General features: G+C 36.9%; 2 protein-coding genes across 7 annotated transcripts in view; one reads left to right on the forward strand and one right to left on the reverse strand.

Moving 5' to 3' along the window:
- Positions 1-23,161, reverse strand: part of LOC129717835 (uncharacterized) — an 879,733-nt gene that overhangs the window by 292,991 nt on the left and 563,581 nt on the right. The window lies entirely within an intron of this gene.
- Positions 1-23,161, forward strand: part of LOC129717834 (uncharacterized) — a 195,270-nt gene that overhangs the window by 163,067 nt on the left and 9,042 nt on the right. For 2 of the 5 annotated variants that reach the window (XM_055668019.1, XM_055668020.1), the window contains exons 4-8: positions 8,098-8,233; positions 8,515-11,564; positions 11,628-11,721; positions 14,017-14,283; positions 14,554-14,620. In XM_055668019.1, coding sequence (XP_055523994.1) covers positions 8,098-8,233; positions 8,515-11,564; positions 11,628-11,721; positions 14,017-14,283; positions 14,554-14,620 — 3,614 coding nt within the window. The remainder of the gene's footprint in view (positions 1-8,097; positions 8,234-8,514; positions 11,565-11,627; positions 11,722-14,016; positions 14,284-14,553; positions 14,621-23,161) is intronic. The other 3 variants (XM_055668017.1, XM_055668021.1, XM_055668018.1) reach the window with 2 other exon arrangements.

The raw sequence follows: 23,161 nt of genomic DNA on the forward strand, positions 1-23,161 counted from the left end.
AAAACTTCAAGGTTTACAGAATAGTTAACTTAAATTTTGTTTTCCTCGAATTGATAAAGATGTCACTTAGTCTAGTCTGACTAAACGATGTTAAAAAAAATTCAATAACACTGGTCGACAAAAGCGGAAAAAAAGTTGCCCTCCAAAGGTTTTACAGCTTTTTAACTATTCCTGTGAATTTTGCTGCTTTTAGAGAATGCAGAAATGCATCAGAAGGCCGCCGAGGAATTGCTTATCGGATTCGTCGCCTTCACGTTTGCATAGGGAAAAACTCTTTGGAAAAGTTATCTTTGCTAGGGACACCAAAACTCACAGGAATGGTTGAAAACCTACCTACCATCTCTCATGTTTTCCAGTTCGAGCTCTAGGACAAAACTTGGATTTTGAATGATGAAAGTGCTATGAAAGAAGGATTACTATTTTAAACATAGTTGCATTCAAACCAAAAGAATCAATTCAGAAGTTTATTAAATTATTATTTACAAAGACATTTCGAGTTTGACCTTTATATCATTTGTATCTATCGCGCTACTATTACCTGCAATATAATCTGTATAAATGAATGCATCAAGATTTTAGTTTTTAACATTTTTGTCGGTTTGTCGATATCTGAATACCTACGTTACTCCTCGTCGACCAGGTAAGCACCTTGAGATCAGCTGCTGAAAGGTACTTCGTTAGCGTACGCTCCAACGTTACAAATCATTATACAGGTTGGACTCGATTATATACAGTCTCCGAAAAATGTTTACTATATATAATCGAATATAATCGAATATAATCGAATCAGAAAAAATTTTTTTTTGTTTATTTAGCATAAATATTTTGTTGTTTTTGAATAAATAAGTAGGATTTTTTTGACTCACCCCCTTAAAGTCGCAAAAAACCTTTCTTACAAAAATATATGTATATATAATCGAATCAGAAAAAATTTTTTTTGTTTATTTTGCATACATCTTTTGTTGTTTTAAAATAAATAAGTAGAATTTTTTTGACTAACACCCTTAAAGTCGCAAAAAACCTTTCTTACAAAAATATATGTATGTACACACCAAAAATTCTCTTTATGGTTCAGCAAAGTACATTGCTGAAAGTGTATCAGCAAATCACTTGTTTACTGAATCACAGCATTTTTTTCAAAAGTTTACTGTAATTCAGTTCTACAGTTTACTGAATTTCGTTCAGTAATTTTATTTTTGCTGTAAACCAGTATTTCATTGATAAATTTACTGAAAACCAGTAATCGATTCAGTGATTCGCAAAAATACAGCAAATCTATTTGCTGAACAGAAAACAGTAAATGAATGTTTGCTGGAATCCAGCGAAAGAATTGATACGTCAAAATATTTTACGTCAAGCTGACATCAGTAAAACGCGCCAAATCGCTGTGCAGCTGGTACGGGATCATCTCTAAGCTCCTGATAGCGGATATGAGACCATAGCTAAGTCACTGTTGGGCTAGATGAACTTAAAGGTTGAAATGATAATCATACATCTCTAGTTCAACAGTAATTTGGCTATGATCCGATGGGCGGATGGAAGCTGGTGCCTGAGGGAAACATGGTTCCCTTGAACTAACTGGTTAACCAGTAAATTGATTTATGCTTTGCTGAATGTACAGCAAATTGTCATAGCTGACAATCAGCAATTTGTATTTTGTTTTACTGAACATGCAGCAAACGATCTGTCATATTTATGCAATTGAGCATTACTGAATAATCAGCAAACTTCATTTTGCTGAACAGATTGCTGGAAACACAGCACACCAAAAATCAGCAAAATTTTGCTGGTTTCCAGCAATGAAAATTTGGTGTGTATAGATTTCGTTGTTATTCTTTATGTTATTGCAGTCAGCCATGGCAAGAACACTACACCGTGCTGCGCGGGTGCCACCTTTGCATAGAAACACTACACGGCGTGTATTGCAACTTGCACTGCGTGATGCGTATTGGGTAGATAGCAGATTAACTAAAAACATTGCCTTTAATTTATTTTAATTTTTGCTCACCAGTATTGATTTCAACTTCATAAAAATAAGTATTTCAAAAGAGTCAATCTCTACCACCTCAACCTTTACATTGAAATAGTAATATTAGGGTCCATTCAAATTTAACGTGACATAAATATTAGACTTCCGGAAAACCCTCACCACTTTGTCTAGCATGTTTCCAATACTCAGCACACCAGGCATAAAAAATTTTCTCAGCCCTGCTTGCGTTATGTAACATTTGAACAGACTTTTATGAATCAATAAGGAAGCGCTTATTTATAACGTAACGCAAGAATAATTATTGTTGATCTCCTTTCCCCCTTTGCCATGCTTTTTGTTTAAATTTTCCGTATGGGTTGCAACACTTTGCCAACCCAACACTCTTTCCCGTTTCCTGAGCGTTACATAATTTGTAAACGTTCCCCCGCGATATTTCTGTTTTAGTTCAGCTTTACTTTACTTGAAACATTATGGCTCAAAAATCAACGTTTTGGGTCAAAAAATGTTGCGTTACGTCATATTGGACTGACGTCCATTAATTACGTACCGTGAATAAAAACTATTTTCGACCCCCTCTTTCCTCTAGGTAACGCTCTTTGTATAGATCTTCAAAATTTTTAGTATTGATTGCGACGTTTTGTCAGATCTCTACCTCCCCCTAAGCGTTACGTATTTTTGGACGATCCCTATACGACATTGCTGCTGTAGGTAAGTTATATTTAAAATTGAAAAAAAATATGATTCGATTATATACAATTTTATATATAATCGAATCATATATAATCGAGTCTGTATATAACCGAGTCCGACCTGTAATACTATGTTTCAGAAACATTTATTTTATTTTTCGAAATTTCGCGAAATTTCGCGAAATTTCGCGAAATTTAGAGATCAATTTCGTTTCGTCTCGAGAACTCGAAATCCACCTTGATTTCATTTCGACTAATTTGGCGAAACCGAAATTAAGGGTTAATTTCGTTTCGTTTCGTTCCGACACCAGAAAAGCTAGTTTCGCACACCCCTACTCCCAACCCCATTCAGTTGATTCACTGTACAATTTTACTGATTCAGATCAATCACGGAGTGCAACCATTGATATGTGCAGTTAGTCAAGCTAGCTAAGCTATATTTATATTTGAGTTTTCACAACGATTGTTTTCATGTCAATGAAAATGATGATGAATGAATGTAAAAAATCGTTCATCAGCAGGGTCCGTATCGATGTTTTTCCTACAATAGGCTTTGCTAAATGCCGGTGTATGCAACACGACCATAATCGTGTTCCGGGGTCTTTTAAAACTGACGTCCAGTAGTATGAAGACCCCTCAGAAATAATTATTAGTTATAGGAAACAGTTTGTTATTGGATGAACAGTGTCTTAAACAAAAGTAAGCGTTTAGTATCTATGCCAAATGGAATAAAATTTAACAAGAAGAGCTCTTAGAAAGGGAACATGGCCAACTAATCTTTAATTCAACAATGTTCCTATTTGAAATATTTTGTCACAAACAATAACATTAAAATTATATTTTATTTTGTTTCTCAAAAAATTGACACATCATAGGTTGGCAAAAAACTATACAAAGGTAACTACAAACTTCCAATAATTCATTTCATGATGACTCGGAAATTCGAATATATCTGAAACTGAAACATATGTACTTAAGTCCCAGCCATGATTCATTACTGAAATTTTGGGTTTATGAATAATGTAAATAATTTTACAAAAAAAAAAAAAAAAAAGCTACGTAATTATCTAGAGGGGGGTCCTGATTTTGTGACGAAATCTTACGATGGGGAAGGGGGGTGTCAAAAAAAAGCTACGTCATTTATGGATGTTCCCTTATGACGTTTTGTCGCGCCAACGGACCAATTTGCCCCACTGTGCTGCGTAAAAAAAAACCGCGTAAATTCCGGAATCCGCGTAGAAAAACCGCGTAAATTCCGGAGTCCACGTAAAAAAGCCGCGTAAAAAGCGACCTTAGTGTATTCCGCGCTTATTAAATGGTCTCTTCGTACACGCAATACTCATAGAGATCGTTCAGTGTGCGCTGCGGGGCTTGCTCCGCTTTTTTGTAAATTTTGCAGCAAATCCGTCCTGTAACTTGAATTCTACGATGCTCGAAATGAATGTTTCAACGCGTTTCAACGCGTTCAAATCGTATTGAATGTAAATTGGCTCCAGCCATTTTAAATTTTGTTTTCGTTTGTAATATTGGATAACTTGTTAAATATATCGCACCATTTTTCACTGCAATTCGACGGAAAACAATAAAATCCCCTATAGAAAAACGGTCCATTTTTGAGCACAATTCGTCCTTACGATTGCTATCATAGCTTAAGTGTAAGTGTTCATGATAATGCAATCAAATATTAGAAAAATACAGTGAAGTTTTCAGTAAAATGCTTCTACAACATCTGAATTTTACGCAGGAACACTTCTTGTGCGAAATATTTGCTTTAAAATTGGAATAATTAGTCGAATGCGAAGGCCCGTTTTGTATCATTATCAGGACAGCATTAAATCATGATCGGAATAGCATTGAATCACGATCAGAACAGCCTACTTCTGAGACTTCACCTGTGCTTAATATAATGATTAAGGCGCCAATAAGGTGTATGAAAAAAATTATCTTCGAATATCGTTCAGCGGTAGAGCTCAAAAGATTCGTATTATCGAAAAAAGTCCCCGTGCAGATTTTCTACTCAATCGGACTTCGGCAACACGTGCCTCAAGCGATCAAAGTTTCAACTTCTTGACCGATGATGATTTTTTTTTATGCCAAATGTCTTAAAAATGCATGAAAAGTCTAGATCTGGTGTAATCCGAAAAAATTGAAAGAAATCGACTTTCTGGGACTAGAGAACTTACCCTACCAAAAATAATGTAAATCGAATTCAAATTAGAAAGAAAACATTATTATTAAGCATACTTGGAAATGCCTTCATATTTTTTTTTATTTAAGAATGAAAGTGTTTTTATAATTTCGGTACTGTCTATACAATTCATGGAAGAGATTTTGTTAACCATTTTTTTTCCTTCAGAGTGCCCATTTTGAAATGTTAAGAATAGTTTAGGTTTTAAATTGTCTGCCAAAAAAATACAAATGGATCTTAAGTAAAATGGTTGGCCAATTATGATACATTTTGACGTAGAACTATGTCTCTTAGGAAGCTCGGTTACATAGGGATGTGAAATGAAAATCTAAAACCCGAAAAAGGGAAAAATATGTCCAATTTCGAATGCTAATAGTTCGGTTAGTTTTCGGTGAATTTCCTTCGTTCTTGCAGCAATTTATCGGAAAATCTTCTAAAATGCCTCCCAAATGCAGAAAATTGTAATTTTATTATTCGAACTATTGTACTATTGAAAATTGTCAACCCTTGTCAAAACGCAAGATGCGACCTCTAATTGGTCGTTATATGATTGTTTCCCAAGCACGGTCGACAGAATTATAGACCTGAAAATTTGGAATGTGCCAGTTTCAGTCGGAATACCTCATATTAGTTCTAAACAGTGACAACAGCAGTCCTCACTTAGCAGAGCAGAAGCAGTGCAGCGGATACCACTGACAGCGGATAGCGGCCACAGCTGTGGCATGGCAACGGATAGCGCAGCAGTTGCAGCGGGTCTCAGCATCGATAGTAGCAGGGCCAGCTGATGCAGCGGCACTTCCTCTAGTGAAATGCTGACTCTGTGCGATAGCGGGCAGTAGTAATGCATCCAATGAAAAGTTGACAGCCGTCTAGTTTTGAGTGTAACAGCTTTTCAGTGTGTTTTTTTTTATTCTCGCTTATTTACCGTCGGTCTAGTTCCGCCACTGTTGTTGTGCCAATCACCGACGCCCGGGGAGGCGACTCCACCCAGGACCCTAACTCACGACCCGTTGATTAACGGACCGGCGCCAACGGCTTTACTTCCTCATGCGATGGAAGCGTGATCCCAGAGATTTTTCACCTCAGAAAATCTCCCGGTGTCGGCTAGGATTGAATCTAGACCAGTTGGGTTGGTTGTGAGTGGATCACGCCACCTCACAACCATCTACACCTATGTCGGCGGTGGGAATCGAACCCAGGCGTCGAGCGTGGTTGGCGGAGACGGTTTTCAGTGTGTTATCTATCATAAAAAATACCTCATTCGCACTGTCAGTGGTAACGCAGAGATATGATCAGCATCTTATCCGATATTGAATTAAACAGCAAATCGTCCTTTTTAGGACAAAATAAGTACCTAATTTAAGAGTTAATATTTTGTCTTAAATAATTTACACTTTCAAATGTTGGAACAGTTATAAAAACCTTAACATAACTACGTTATTTATGCATGCCCCCTTAGTAAAAGTTGCCTTTGTGCGGTAGCGGGCAGCATCAGTAGTAGATGCATCCAATGAAAAGTTGCCTCATTTTTACAACACACTAACGTTCTGGAATGCTGCATTCAAAAAATAAGAGGCGTCAAATTTTCAGTGTTGAAACAGCTTTCCACTGTGTTATCAGAAGGAATATCTTACTTGCACTGTCAGTAATAACGCAAAGATGCGATCAGCATCATGTTCGATATTGAATTAAATTCAGGATAAATTGAATGCATAATTGAAGAGTTAATATTTTCTCTTTAATTTATTACTCTTCATTTCAAATGTTAGACCGATTATTAATTTGGTTTCATCTCCATGCCTCAGAAGGTACTGAATTATCTTCCCTTTAGTAATATGCAACACCCGAACAGCTTTTATTATCTGCATAATCAAACCTCAAAAACTGTCAAGATTAAGCTATCTTTATTTTTATTAATTAAGTTATCGGATTTTATTTATCAATTGAAAAGTTGTCAATCCCAAATATGCAAGAAACTTGTTTGCGGTGTATAGTGTTTGTTCCATTTCCGCAATTTGCACAAAATTTTGAACATATTATATATAAGTAATGTAACAAACAACCTCTCGTAGTTCTACGTCAACCTTAAGGCTGTGGCTTTGAATACAACCCTTGTGATTTTTTTGTTCCGGTCATGATTCACCCACCGATCATGATACAAATTCTATGATCAGGTAAAACGATGTATTTGAGTAAATTCACGTCGGATTTGCTATTAATAATTGTCTCCGTGTAATAAACAATAGATTGTTTCGGTAAACGTTATTTGTTTATGATTTCATGCGACATTATTTGTAAGAATATGACATGAAAACCTATGTACAATGAAAATAGTCTAAATTGTTCCGATCATGCTACATTATCTTAGTTAGAAAAAAAAAATTAGCCCATCGGAGCACCTTCCGTTGTTGTGTCGCGCTTCAGTCTCGATAATGCGGGTTATAGGAGTTATTAGCAACAACTAAATCTTCCGCTTGTGATCGTAAAATACCGCCTGCACAGCAGAACAATAAAATTAGCAGCAATGGAATGTGATACGATTATGGGCTCTATTAGAGAAGACGAGGTGAGCGGTGAGTCATTCGCCCGACCAATTTTGAGTAGCTCCTCTGAGTAAACTGCTAGACTCGTTCGTGACTCAACTGTCACCAGCCAAGTTTCACTCGCGTTCTCTAATGCAGCATGTTGCCCGCCTTGTTAGTGACTGGAGGCCAGGAGAGTGGCTCGTCTCATCTTCTGTAATAAGTCTCTATAAACTTTTAAGGGGTATCACCGTTCTTGTAGTTTAATTGGATGAAACACCATGCCCCATTGCAACCCTCCCAGCTGGTCTCGAGATGCGATGCTGGCCAGTCGTCGTAGGTTCGAATCTTGGCTCATAAGAGACTGTTAGTGTCAATAGTATCGTAGCGCTAGCCCCGCATTTGTCGTGTACACTTGGCTGCGAAGTCTGTGTACAAAAAAAAACAGAAGGTCGAGTTCCGAATCGGAATGTAGCACCAGCACCAAGGCAAGACTATACCGGAGACAAGAAGCTTCTCAGCTACATACAGTGTCTGCTTTTGTGAACATAACATTGATTTAATTTTTTTTTCTTTTTTTTTTTAACTATTTACAATCATATAGCTCATTGATTGTTGAATTAAAAGTCTTTGTGAAACTAGCGGATTTCAGTGAGAATAGCTCATATGTGCTTTTCCTTTAATCTGACAATATTTTTCATTTTCAAGGTTCCCAATTCGTCACTGGATGGAAATAGTAACGTTGCTCACAATTTTTGCTTGCATCATTCTCGGTATATGGAGCAGATAGCATTAGTTCGATATGAGAAAAAAATGATTGACAAAGAAAACGTTACAAAATCAGGTAATTACTTTCTGCTGACTTTCACTTATTACAGGTATCTATTCCGATATTCATCTCGTATTTTTAGAATAAATCGTATTTCTAGAATAAATCTTCCTACTGCTCGGTTTAGTCGTGTGATGTGTGGAAAATTTACTGGTAAAATTTGCGTTGAATTTGGTAAATTAGAATGAAATCGGAGCACATACCTTATAATTTTTATCAAAAGTTTAACAAAAATAATTTTGGTTACTAGAGTTGTATACCTACGATATTAAAAAACTTATTTGTTTTCTTTTTAGCAGTCAATCTTGGAGTCCCTTCGATACCCGGTGAGACGGAGCATATTTTTTCTAGTAACATTCAATCTGGGCAAAAATTTGTGGGATCAGATTCCTCAGATACGATAAATGATGAAATAATGATATCATCTCAAAGCAAACAGCATGAGAGAGACATTAAAAGTATACCGCTATCGAAAACACCCCCTTGGCGAAAACATCCCTCTGCAATATCTTCTTCTTCAACAATCCCGTTGTTATCAAGTCAACACGAGGTGCAGTGTTCGTCTAATCTAGTACCAGCTAAAACTTCCGTACAAAACGTAAGTCAAAATGAGCAGTTAGTCAAAAATATTAGAGTATCGAATGGGAATCCAAATTCAAGTACTTTATGTACACCGTTCGATACTGATAAGTTGAAATCGCCTAACAAAAAGCGGCCAAATTTCAAGGACGATCCTACAGGTTATTTGAACCAACAAACCGCTATCTTGCATAGTTCAATTTCTACTTTACACAGCCCAGACGGATCATCGTCCTCCCAAGAGAGCCCGCAACTCAAATCCGTTGGGAGGTCTTTTAGTAATGAAACCAGTGAATCCATCGAATCCACGGACCAAAATTGTACTGTAATGACTGCGATTTCCGGTCAAACTGTGACTCACATGGCGAACGGCATAATCCAGGTACAGCAAAACTGTGATATTAGTCATATGAAACTTCAGCAGCAGTTGCAATTTCAACACCAATTGCAGCGGCAAAATCAACTTGTGCGCCAACACAACGAACAGTTACAATTTTTTCAACAACATCAGCAAATTACAGGAGAGAAAGATTCGATTCAAGGCTCCGTTCGATTCGTGACTGTTGCTGAAATATCACCAATTCAGCCAAGTAGTGCGAAGTTCACTACAAGTCGAACACCGGATGTTACGTCTACATCTCCTAGTACTCCTGATTTAAAAGATGGACCCAATTGTAGCCCATTGCTCCAAATAAATTCTTCTGGCATACGGTCAGCATCTCCTGAAGTTTATTCTGCGAAGAATCTCGTTCCCATTTCTTCATTTAGTAGCAGTTCCCATAAAAGTCAGGCCTCCCGAGGTACAAGTGTTGCTCTAGCATCTATTTCATCGGCACCACGTAACACTATTACATCAGTGCAGGCCAGCAGTAGACCGGTAACGGTTACTAGTACCCATCCAGGTAAAGTTGGTAAGAGTGTAGTTAGAGAGCACGAATATGACTCACCATCCGTTAGCCTTGGATCAAGATATGTAAAACCAGAGAAAGTCTCGTTACAAAATACCGCTACTGGAATAGTAACACAAAATCTACTCAATTTTAATAATCAGCAAACTTCACAAACAATTAGTCAGCCTCAACAGGTGTTGATGACTTCCAGTGGACAAATCCTTGTGATGTCTTCAAATTCTAATAAATATTCCAATCAGATTGTTGCAGGCAACAATTTGAACAATAACAGTGTTAGTTCAGCACTAGCACAAAATGTGTTGATTCCGCAGCAAACAATAGTGACGGGTGGAAATGGCACTCAATACTTGAGTATGGCTGGAGCTCCGACCGGTACTACTGCTCCCGGCAGTAGTACTTTAAACGAAGTCACGGGCAATCAGTTTGTTACTAACAATAATGGACATTCCCAAAATCTCGGGCAACAACAAGCGAACATCATTCATCATACCCAATCTAATGCCAATCCTAGTTTTTTGATCAACTCCCCAAGTAACATACAATCGACTGTGATATTGAATAATGGAAATTTAATACAATCTAGCGGAGGACAGCCATTGCTGACTTCAAACAATCCGCAAGTAATCCATAATCCTGCGGCATCCGGAACCAATATTGGATCTAAAGTAATTCAAGGTGGAGCGAATTCTGGTATTATTTCCAATCAATCCAGCGTTAGTCAGTTAATTTCGCCTAACAGCCAGCCAGGTGGAACCGCTGGTGTTTCCCCACAACAGGTTGTATTGAATAGCTTACCTCCGAACAGTATAGTTATTCAACAACCGAATTATACTTCTATCACTGGTGACACAATAGTCAATCAAGATGGCTCTACAACATCTTACATACAAAATCAACAGCGGCAGGTACTTATTTCTCCGGATTCTAAACGAAGACCAAAAAAACCAAAAAGCAACGGATCATCTAGCACTGGTCAAATAATTTCGCAAAACAATATTTTGTACCAACCACAGACAGGTCATGTAATTCTATCTCAACAACAACACCAACAGCCACAGCAACCACAGCAACAATCGCACGCTATCCAACCAGTCAACCAATGCGGAACTATGTTGCAACTAGCTCCGCAATATCAAACTCAGGGTTACCAGTTGAATCCTGGAATATCTGGTCTAACAATTGTTCCACAAAAAACTGCGCAACAAACGCCACAGCAACAGCAACAAATTCTTTTGCAAAATGGTCAAATTATTACGCAACCTTACAACATAATTAGTCAGCAGGTTCTGCTTCCTACTGGGTTTGTTATGGCCCCAGATACCACCCTGGTTCAAATTCAAAACGTAGCATCACCCTGTGGTGGTATAATAACGACTCCACAAGGTATGCTCATACGAGCTCAAAGTCCTCATCAACAAAAAAGTTTCTTGTCACCTAGTACTAGCCAGCAGTATATCATGAACAACAATGGACAAGTGAGTCCTATGGGACCGCACCTGTATGGGGGATCAGTAAACATTATGGTACCTCAGCAGCAGCAGGCTGGACCTGCAACTTCCTTCGTTCAACAGAATGCATCTCTCGTCCAACAACCGTCACAACACATTGTACAACAACAGTCAATACAGATGACGGCAAATCTGAATACGAGTACCGATAGCAATAGTACAGCAAGTAGTACACATGAAGGCTCGTCTTTGCCACCAACACCGCAACCACAAGCAATGACTCAGAAGAATCATTCCGTTTATCTTTCTGGAACAGCTTCACCACCCGATACGACTACGCACAGCCCAAATAGCCCTGATTGTGCATCAAGTGAGAAGAGCGTAGGAAGCGCAGATAATGGCAACGTGGTATGTAATTTTTGCTGTTTTTACCGAAATATTTTTATTCATCTATTTACCATAATTTTCCAGGCTATGGTACAATGTGTATCTAGTTCTGAACCTGATATTATTACTGAAGGAACGCATTCGCCAACGGATATAATTGAATACATTGAGCAAGAAAGTAAGTATTTTTTACCTCTTTCAAAAAGTGTAATAATCACTGTTTCATTATTCAGCGCACCTCTTGCATATTCAAATGCATGTAAAAATGTTAATCTTTCTGCGCGCTTGCTGTTTGTCTTCCTCCTTTGCGTTTTTTATACACAAACGTTTTTTAAAGCTGTGTTTATCGCATGACTTAATTTGTTTTACTTTCTGTTCTGGTAATTTTATCGAACTCGTGTACAAATACCTAGCTATAAACTCTGTGTGTTATTTTTTAAATATTACATTACCCATATATGATGAATACTCTTAAATTAAATAAGATGGTTTTTGTTTTCTTTTAAGTTTTACAACTTTATTCGCAATTTTCACACATTTTTGTAATGAATGAGCTTCAAATACTGAAAAATTTGGAAAGTACATTTAGTGCCAACAATTTGAAAATTCTTTAGATCATCCTATTTATTTAAAAACTGTTCATCACATATAGGTAAACTCTATAGACATTAGGGTGTCCCAAGAAAACTCGATGTTGAAAAAGTCAAGGTGCTCAGCCCTAAATTTGAAAGATAATGTTATTTATAGCATTTTTGTATAACATTTCGCATAGTTGCATAGTTTTCCATCACATGTAGAAACGCCAATATCTCAGCCCCCCGATAAGATATCAAGGTTTTTTTTCTTGTAAATTTTCGGCTTGCTCTTGCTTTGCAGTAAAAATTTCAGTTCTTGATCAAAAAAAAGTTTGATATGTGTTTTGAAGTGTTTTTATCTAAACATTTTGAAAAAAAATTCACTTTTTTGTGATGCTCAATGGGATCTGTGAGTCAAATAATCAAATGCTATGCTGAACTAAATCATGCAAAATATTCAAAAACAATCTCACAAAAATAAAAAAATATATGGAAAAATAAAGGAATCGAACAAATTTGCAAAAAGTGCAAAAGAGTAGTTTTGTAGCTTGAAAAAGACATTTTTTCATAAATCACGTTTGGGCAACCTAAAAACAATTTTTAGACAGTCGAAATGTTCTACAAAAATGCTGTAAATAACATAATCTTTCAATTTAGGGCTGAGCACCTTGACTTTTTCAACATAGTTTTTTTTTTTGGACAGCCTTATACGTTTTGATACATTTGCCATTTATACGTTTTGAAAGTAATATTTTTCGCCTTTCCGAAATGGCCAAAATATAACTAAGCAGTTGATAAATAACCTAATTAAACATAAAAATGTGAGCTAAGGTCTAAGAACTGGGTTTTGACCATAACGTAAAATTTTAAAGGTATCTGAAAAACTTCAACTATGAGTGCTGTTAACATTCGACTAGAGCTATTACCCACCCTAGGTCACATCAGAAGTTCTTGCATTTTTGTGCCATTTGTAGCCCCGTGAAATAATAGTGAGAAAGATGCCAAAAATTTTGTTTTTTTTTTCTCAGCCAAATATTCACTGATTTTCACAAAACCGCTTTCGTTTGATTCGTCATTACTTTCAAAGCTTTAGTGTATTTGTAGTATCTTTCTCACAAAAATAGGTGGCAAATTTCAAGTTAATAGTTGAAAAGTTACGCTAAAAAGTCTAACAAAATTAGATTTAAACTCAAATAACTCAATATGTTTTAGTGATATTAGTACAAACCTGTATATATTTTGATAGCTCTTATCCCCTTTCCAAAACTGCTCAAATATTGAAAACCGATTGAGAAATGCCTGAGTTAAACAAAAATATATGCACTGAGGTCTAGAAAAACCGTATTTCGATCATAACTTCAGATTTGATGGGTGTTTGGAAAACTTCTAGTATGAGCGAATGTTACACTCAACAAGACCAACAACCTACACTAGGTCACTTCAGAAGTTCTTGCATATTTTTTTCATTTGTAGCACAGTGTTATTGGATTGAGCTTGGTCATTATAAAAATAACACTTATGAATTCGTTTCGTTCCCAACTATGTTGCTCAAATATCTTAGTGCCAATATTAATACCGGATTGTTAAATAGCAAAAAAACGACAAATATTTTTTTTTGGCAAATGTATTTGAATATTTCGATTTTTTTGAAGAAAATGTAATTGGTCACTTCGAATTCTTCGGAGAAAAATGTGTTTTATTGTGCAATAGTAAAAGTGATACATTCAATTTTTTTTGTTTGCTCACAAAACATTCATTTGACACAGCACAATATTACTGTTTTGTTCATCAATCATTATTATCACTCGTAGAATGATTAGACCAGACTGAAATTTTGCATTATTTCTTACGTTTTACACTTAGCATTGATATATTGTTTCGCATGTTGTCTATTACAGGTATCTCACCATATCGACGTACCGTTTACAAGTCTACAAAAACCAGACGTATGCAATTGCAACCTCAGTCAACTCAGATTGGTGCCGTAGGTGATAGTAGCGACAACGGAAACGATGCGAGTTCTAGTAACCCTAGTAAAACTATATCTTATCCAAATCAAATTGCGCTACAGTGTCAACAATCGAGTCGCCATCACAACATTAGTCAGCAACGGCTTTTGTCTCATGGGGCCATAACAACTCGTAGCATTCAACCCGATTCGCATGGTAAGCATTTTATGTGATCAGTTATAATTTTTCGGAAATGCGTTATGTTCTGTTAGGTTGTTGGTGTTTGTTTACCTATTGCTTCATTTCATTTACATCACTCATCGGTGAAATTTCATATATTATTTGTGATTACTTTTAGCATGTTTACGCTTAGTAACATACTTTGCTGCTCAAATAAGGCTTTACTATAAGAAAGAATTCTGATAATCACACTTTTGTGATGCGAAAGTTAACTCATTTTCATTTTTTGCTGCTTGGTTACACAAGGAGGTCAACCGTACCGCCAGCAGCAGTCGCAGCACCGACAGACTCAGGGCAACATTCTTCAGATGAGGTTAGCAGGCAAGACGAGATATCATATGCGCTAATTATTTTGCAATTGAACGTATCGAGAATGAACGTGTTGTTTCTAATATATACATATATACATATATACATATATACATATATACATATATACATATATACATATATACATATATACATATATACATATATACATATATACATATATACATATATACATATATACATATATACATATATACATATATACATATATACATATATACATATATACATATATACATATATACATATATACATATATACATATATACATATATACATATATACATATATACATATATACATATATAAAAATTTTCAATAAATTTCATTTTGTTGAATAACGCAGTAATGGAGTTCGAGAAATTTGATAAGTCTTACTTCTCGAAGATTACAGTAATTTAATAAATCTCAGACTTTTCTAATATCGCAATCGTATGTTTTACTAACTATTATAACGTTTGCGGTAAAAAATGGACTGTTTTCAGATGGTGATGAAAAAAAAACAAAGACAGATAACTGAGTTGGATAAATTTCCCATTAACGGTAATTATATTATTTTATTTGTAAAAAATAATACGCCCTTGCGAGCGGCCTTCCGGCAGCTAACCGGAACATTCGCCATGGCGGACAAAAACATGCGTGTAGGCATGTTTTTAAGCTCTTTCTTTGTTTTTTTTTTTCATTAATTCATCCTCCGTTTTCGCGACAAAATTGTTGGAATAGATCTTGCGCTTCAAGTTTGCCCAGAAATTCTCGATGGAACACAGCTGGGGGACGTTGGGCGGATTCGCCGACCACATCGATACTCAGCCGCTCCATCTCCTTCAACGATCGCTTCGAGTAGTGGGCTGACGCCATATCTGGCCAGAACGCCGTGTCTTCGCCCTTATGGTATTTCTTGATAAACGACGCAACTTCTGGCAGACTCTTCGTGCTATAAATTTTCCCGTTCACGGCCAGCCCGGAGCGAAAGAAGAGCGACTTTGCATCCCCTTCTCGCTGATTGTCAGCCCCAGCAGCACCTTCTTGGAAAACTTGCCCATGTTCTCCAGATACTTTTTCACTATTTTACCGCATGACCCAACCTCCCGGCCAAGTCCACGCAGCGATTTAGCCACTTTTCCCTCGGTGTTCCTCTTCAGCATCCTTTGAAGCTTCTTGTCGCTCAGGGTCGTTGGCCGTCCGGAACCGGGCTTTCTTTCGACGCTTTCGACGGCTTTCTTTTTTCTGTCAAGATGTTGTAGATGCCGGAACGGGCATACCCGGCGTCCACAAAGTGCCGCACGATTTCCGTTTTTGACGCGGCGGGGTACCTTTGAACGCGCACACTTCTGAACGGAGTAGCTTCACTTTTTTCGCCATCACAGTTAGAGTTTGACTGATAGAGCTGTAATTTTTTTTTGCTTACTCATGGGTTACTATGATTGATGATGCATGAGTAGTGTGCGATTGAAGGTAAATCCATGAAAAATCGGTAATTTTTGTCCATTTCTTTACCGCAAACGTTAAAGCGAAAATGCAACAGAAATAATCATAAAATTTTCAAGTTTCAGTGGTCCAAAAATCATTTCATTTAGCATTTTCGCATATCCGTCTAAAACTGGTGGCGATTTTTCATCAGAGAGAAAATTGAAAAATAAATGAATGAATAAATCCTAAAAAGTTTTGAGGTCGTTAAAAGATTGCTGAAATCATGATTTGTGTTATATTTTGATTGATTATATCAGGGGTTCCCAGACTTTTTGCTAGGTGAAGCAATTTTTCAGGCCAAAATATGTGACGGAGCACCTGCATTTTTGAAACTATGAGAAAAATTTTCGTGCCTTAAACTTCACATTAACTTGTCGTTTACGTTGATGTATGTGGTATTAGTATTTTGCAAATATTCATCAATAAAAACGACTTATTCAATTGAACAAGTAAGTTTTCTTAGATTTCGCGAGCTATGTAATATTTGGTTTTGTTTGTGACAATTGAAATCAGACATCTGGTTCAGTATTAAGTCGGGATCGGTACTTAGTCTTCGTTGCTAGGTATGTAGAAAATCCAGACTCGCACATGTACACACTTAAAACTGAGAACATTTAGTCAAGACTTCGCCAAAGAAACTAAACTTGACGAATCTCATCTGTATTTTTGCCGTAACACATTGCGAGCAAACAGGAATCAGATAAAAGTTTTGTTGAGATTTGAACAACAGGTGTTTACAGGCCGAAAACTGAAAAAAGTGCAGCACAGATTTGTATGAAGTGGCAGGAACCTATGATGTGTAGTTTAAAATCATGTAAATGCAAGACTATTATATTTTTAATTTATTAAAACACAAAATGAATAAACTTCTTCACTTTTTCAAACTCTCCCAGCTTATAATTTATCTTTTGAAAAAAAAAAAAAACTATTTGTCCTGGAGTATGACTGGTTACACAAAACAATCGAATGTGGGCAGCAGCAAGAGACAACATTTCAGAGTTCTAAAGGAGTTTTCTTCGATTGCAGCTTTAGTGATGGTCTCGGGAGCAATTTGCAAGCGAGTAAACTTCCTCTGATTTGCATTTACAAAGACGCCGAATTAATGCTGTTTATTAAAAAACGGTAGTTTTGGAAAAAAAAACGTTACCCCGTGTCTTCAAAAACTCTCCAGAGCTAATTACTATATGTTCCAGTAAGACGATGCATCAGCGCATACTGCGAACTTGACTCAAGGTTGGTATAGGGACAATTTGAGGGACTTTTAGAATAGAAATAAATTGCCGTTAAGTTCACCTGATCTCAACTCAATAAACTTTTTTTTACAAAAACTCCAACTTGTAAAGCGGTTATCCAGAAAATCTGGGATGAAATCTGGGAATCCGTGTCGCCTGTGACAGCTTCGAAAAGCATTTGGAGTTGGTTAAGCTAACTAAGGGAGGGGTTTTTCAAAATGTATTAAAAATAGCATTGTTCGTTCAAAAATCTGCAAAAATAATACTAAGCCTGTTTGTCCCATCAATGATTTTCCACGCATATTAAAACCCCTTGACATTTTCTAATCAAATTCGTCCCACTAAACACTCGTTTGCTTGATCTGGAGCATGGGACAAATATGCGTAGAACGGGTTATCATTATGGAATTTCGAAATGGTTCGGATGATTGAAAGCAAAACGCTACGAATTGAGACCTAAACACGACTAACTAATCCACTTCAACCAGGAGGAACAGTTGATTTGAGACAAGCAAATCAAACTACAAACGTAATTTCACGCACAACACTGATTAGAGTAGCTTGTAGAATAAACCTTTACATTTTTTGCAGCTCTTAGGCAATTCGTTCGTAACTATTCTGCACTGTTCACTTCAATGAGAAATTTGAAAATATTGCCTGGCATGAAACTTCTATGATGGAAAAGTTAACAAAAATGCCTTACAAACCGAACTGTCCAAATATTCTGTGAATGAGAAGCAAGCTTTCTAAAGTATGCTGCAATACAACAATAGTTAATTTATTCATTTAAAGCTAAAAAAGTGACCATTTTGTCGTAAAATAGTGACTTTAGTGAATTTTTAGCGTAAATAGTGACTTTTTAGTGACTAGGTTCAACATAGTGACAAAGTTACTAAAAAGTGACTCGCCACTAGCCCTGGCGTATGTATGTGGTTGAAAATGGTAGAAGAATGAACTTTCTTTATCGGACAAAACTTTAAATTCATTTTTCATCTGACACCAAGATTCGGGCAAACGTTGCGAGCAAACAGGAATCAGATAAAAGTTTTGATGAGATTTGAACAACAGGTGTTCACGCCGGAAACTGAAAAAAGCGTAGCACAGATTTGTGTGAAGTGGCAGGAACCTGAAAATGTGTAGTTTAAAATCATGTAAATGCAAGACTATTATATTTTTAATTTATTAAAACTCAAAATGAATAAACTTCTTCACCGGGATGTCGGCTCTTTTATGCGGATGATGTCAAATTATACATAACTGTGAAACGCATCGATGATTGTCAACATCGATGGATCAACATTTTCGAAGAATGGTGCTCGAGAAATCTTCTAATGATTAGCATCAATAAATGCAATGCAATAACGTTCCATCGAAAACTGAACCCAATCACTTACAACTACAGCATTTCCAACCAACCTCTTGTACGAGTTGACCACATTCGAGACTTGGGAGTAATACTCGTTTCTGAACTCTCATTTCACCTTCACTACGGCAACATAATTACTAAAGCCAACAGACAGCTCAGATTTATGTTTAAAATATGTAACGAATTTTGCGATCCTCATTGTATGCGGTCGCTGTATTATGCTTTAGTGCGCTCGATTTTAGAGTCCAATGCAGTTGTGTGGTGGTGGTCTTGAATGAAGGTCGTATTTTTGCAATTTGTATTGAAGATTTTTGTCATCTTCCCTTGCATTAAAAGGCCAAAGAAGCTAACCGGATGAGCCACTGATCATCATTAAATTTATTTCCCAAAGCAAAGTTATTGGCGTTCAGAAACGTTCTTACCTCCGATCTTAATTCAAACAAGCGAGACAACGTTTTTCCACGAGACAGCTGATGTATTTTGGTATGGAGTAGTAACGTTGAATGCTATCTTTCCATCATTCACACAACGCGTTGAATACTCCTTCATTTTAGTGTCGAGCCTTGATGAAGTTCATTATTTCACTTACACTTTCCTGCAAGACTTCTTTTAACGATGATGACACTTTCTTCTTAGCGAGTGCATGACGATGAAGAATGCAGTGACTGTTATCACATTTTCTTGCCACGACTCCAAAAATATTTCCTACCATAGCTTTTGCACCGTCCGTACATACATCAACACAATTTTCCCATGAAAAATTGTTTTCCGATACATAATTATCGATCTGTTTGAAAACATCAGTCATCGTTGCTTAAAGTTGGCAGCGGTTTGCAAAGTAAAAACTCTCCTTGGAAACTTTAAAAAAATTGATAGCGTGCAAATACCATCACAAATGCTATTCCTGCCACATCTATGGACTAATCAATCTACATCACAAATTTTAAAATTTTCAATCGAAAAATCAAAGTGCTTGCGACATCTTTGTTGTTCGATATAGGAATCGAAATTAACAATTCTACTGCCTTATCATCAATCATGACATTAACGACTTCTTGGATGCAAGGATTCATTAAATTTTCAGCAATATTATGTGCGACCAAAGTTTCATTTTTTTGACCAAGAAAAGAATGCACAAGATCACGAAATTGTCGAGATCGAGTTTTTGTATGCGTCTTTGTATGCCAAATGTCACATCTGTTCAACTAAAAAACCAAAAACGAGACAAAATCTCTTTATTTTCAGTATCGACATCTAGCGGTGGAGAGAACGCATTTTACACTCAAAATTTTATTACACTCATACCTTTCATACCTGCTCGTGGTAAAGAATTATTTCGGTCTCTCTTGTCCTCATACAAAACCAAGAAGCAAAAAAAACTGTGTGACCTCTCGTCGCTCTTTCATCGACAGAATTCTTTGTTCTCTTCGGTACTGGTACAGACCATCGCACGGTGACGTCACGCACCTAAGTTTGACAGCTACTGGTTACTTTGTTTACCTCCGGGTGATGCAGTTTGGTTCTCAATTATAGAAGATCTTTTCAATTGTGGTTTTGAGCCTTTTAAATGTTGTGCGCAGGGATACCAGATGTGCAGATTTGTCTGTAAAACGCAGATTTTTAGAGTCCGTGTGCGGATTTTTATTGATTTGCAGATATTTGCAGATTTTCCATAGTATTGCAGATTTTTGTCAGAGTCTCCTTATATTTGCGCAGATTTTCTCAAAATGTGTTCAGATTTTAGCAGACTTTTGACTGCGTGTGCGAAATTCTTTCGAATTACGGATACATTTTTTTCAGATTTCAAGCAGATTTGTCCGGTTTTTCGAACAGTTGCAGACATTTTTCAAAAACATCTGGCATCTCTGGTTGTGCGTGAGGTATCAGTACACTAAGAACAGTTATACATTGAGCAGCATTTCCTCTACGAGCACGATTGCTCCATCAGAAAAAAAGCACAAAGTCCAAAATGTAAACAAAGTTACCACTAACTGTCAGAAAAGTGAGGTTAAAGAGATTCGGTGAGATAGTCTATAGCGAGAGTGCCTTTTCATGATAATCGTACAGTACCACCCGCATACGTGGAAGGTTTTTTGCACATATTTCTTTTAATGAATTTCATTATGGCCCGAATTGAAAACCGAATATCTTGACTAACGACAATCGTTTTTTTACATTGTACCTAATGCCGCAAGCAGTACTGTGTATAGCGCGTCTGATATGCATTACTCGCATTATTTATCAGGTATAATAAATGATACAAGAAAAAAAAATATTATCGTTAGCCGAGAAACGCGGTTTCTAACTGTAACCAAAATATTAAAGGTATTATACTAACTGGTTAAACCGGTTTCAACAGTCGCGCGGTGTACGATCCAAGAAAATTTGTTAAAACTTGCGTACCCGACCCCTCCGGAGCCGAAAAAAAAACTTAAAGTTTGATATGTCGCAAGCAAGGTTTCGCTACCGTTTTGAAACTAGCCTGTCTCTTTGGGAAGGTTCTTACCCCACGCTTCCCCTCCATAAATTCGGAACAACGAAAAATTTCGAAATGTCCCCTACTGTCTCAAAACTATGGTAAATTTGTGATCTTTTGAAAAAGGTTCGAATAAAATCGGTTCAGATCTTGCGGAATGGCCGGTAAAAGAATTTTCATTTTCTCGACTCCGGAGGGGTCGGGTACGCAAGTGTCTCAAAAATGCATTAAACCTCGAGGTCTGGTGTTATCTAACAAACATTTTTTTTTAAATATTCGACTTGAAAGAATTGAATTCAATGTGCCATGCATTCTTGAGGCATTTGACCTTAAAAAAAATTTCGGATTACGAGCATTTCATGTACAAGTTTTTCTCATTGATAGAATGCAGATGCTCCGCCCAAAATTTTGGTTTGAAAAAGTGTTCCGCCGAGCAAAAACCCTGGGACGCCGCGGAACACTTGTAAAAGCTTCGTTGAGTTGGTAATCCCTGTATTATATATAGGCAAAAACATCATATCGAAAAAACTGGGAACTCTGCCTGAGATTGAGCGACAATTTTGGCAGTGCAGTCTGTTGAGTAAAAGTGGAACTGATGCATGCTAGTCTGTATGCTGGCGATGCGAGTGCAAGCCGAACGCACAGACTGGACCACCACATACGCACACTCTGTCTTCGCAGCGATGTAATTACCAGCACTTTCATAGCAAACTTCCACATTTAATAGATGGAGTGCGCTGTTTAATTTGACGCTTGTCATTTATATGGGATCGATCCAGAGATGCCAGTCTTCTTGATATGATGTTTTTGATATAGGCCTATATTTCCTATTATACATTTCAAATGTTTGCAAGCTTGATAATTAAACAAAAATTTTTGAAAGATGCCCAATGTTGTGAAACAATTGTTGCATGAAAAAAGCATTGTGAAGTTATAATCCTTGTAGGAGCTTATGGCATGACCACTGCTAATTAGATAGGGTAAGGTGGGGCAAGATGGGTCAGTGCCGTTTTCGAGCTTGAAATAACTTTTTCGGTGATGACACTAATTTTGCATGATGCGTAACGTGTTTTCGACTATGTATCACGTGTTCATAGTTTATATTTGCATATTGCTTGTTTTTAATAAAAAAAATAATTTTTTTCGCTAAGTTTCTTACGCGATTCACACTTTTGAAAAAAACGTGTTCTCTCGTCGTACGCTATATAATTTGAAGTAAACCTTTATTGCAGCAGCAGTTTTACTCATGATGTACTAAGTTTTAAGTTATATTTCAGTTTTAAGGCTGAATTCGACGTAAACGGTGTTGTCACTCCGGAAAAAAATGTTCATTGTTTCAATAAGCCGATAGTAGAGAAGTTCTACAAAATGCTGCAGAAAGCAATCGTCGTGGAAAATTGAACCCCTTCGGCGGGATAACATGGACGAGATGACCCCATAATTTTGTTATCTATGAAGAGAAGGCATTTTTCTTACTATCCGTAAAAAGTTCATTGAGATTTAATCATAATTTTGTGCTGGTTGAGAGGGTGACCCGTCTTGCCCCTCCAAATGACCCATCTTGCCCCGCCTATTTTACAGGGTAAAAACAACCTTTTCTAAAAATTCTGTAAAAGCGAACCAACACTTGATTTTGGTTATAATTTTCACCCTCTTTATCTCCAAATCGTTGACAATAGCCTTTTTGCGCTTTCTTGCTTTCTTCTCCTTCTTTCTCTGTCAAGCTACTCTCGAGCTTGCAGTGCTTCTGTATCAGGATGCCAATGAAATGCATGAGATAAATTTAAGAGTTGGGGCATTGAGGTTTTGTCTTTTCGAAAAATGTCTTCAGGCAAATTTTCAAGCGGACTTCGGGAAGAAGAGCCTCAGAATGGCCAATGAAAAAATGCACATAACACTGTCAAGATGCATCTTGCAAAATGCATGAAACGTTGAGATCTGTTCTTTCAAAACAATTTTTTTTTTCAAAAAACTTCGATC

The sequence above is a fragment of the Wyeomyia smithii genome, chromosome 1 (genome assembly GCF_029784165.1).
Source record: "Wyeomyia smithii strain HCP4-BCI-WySm-NY-G18 chromosome 1, ASM2978416v1, whole genome shotgun sequence".
NCBI classification, from domain to species: Eukaryota; Metazoa; Arthropoda; class Insecta; order Diptera; family Culicidae; genus Wyeomyia; species Wyeomyia smithii.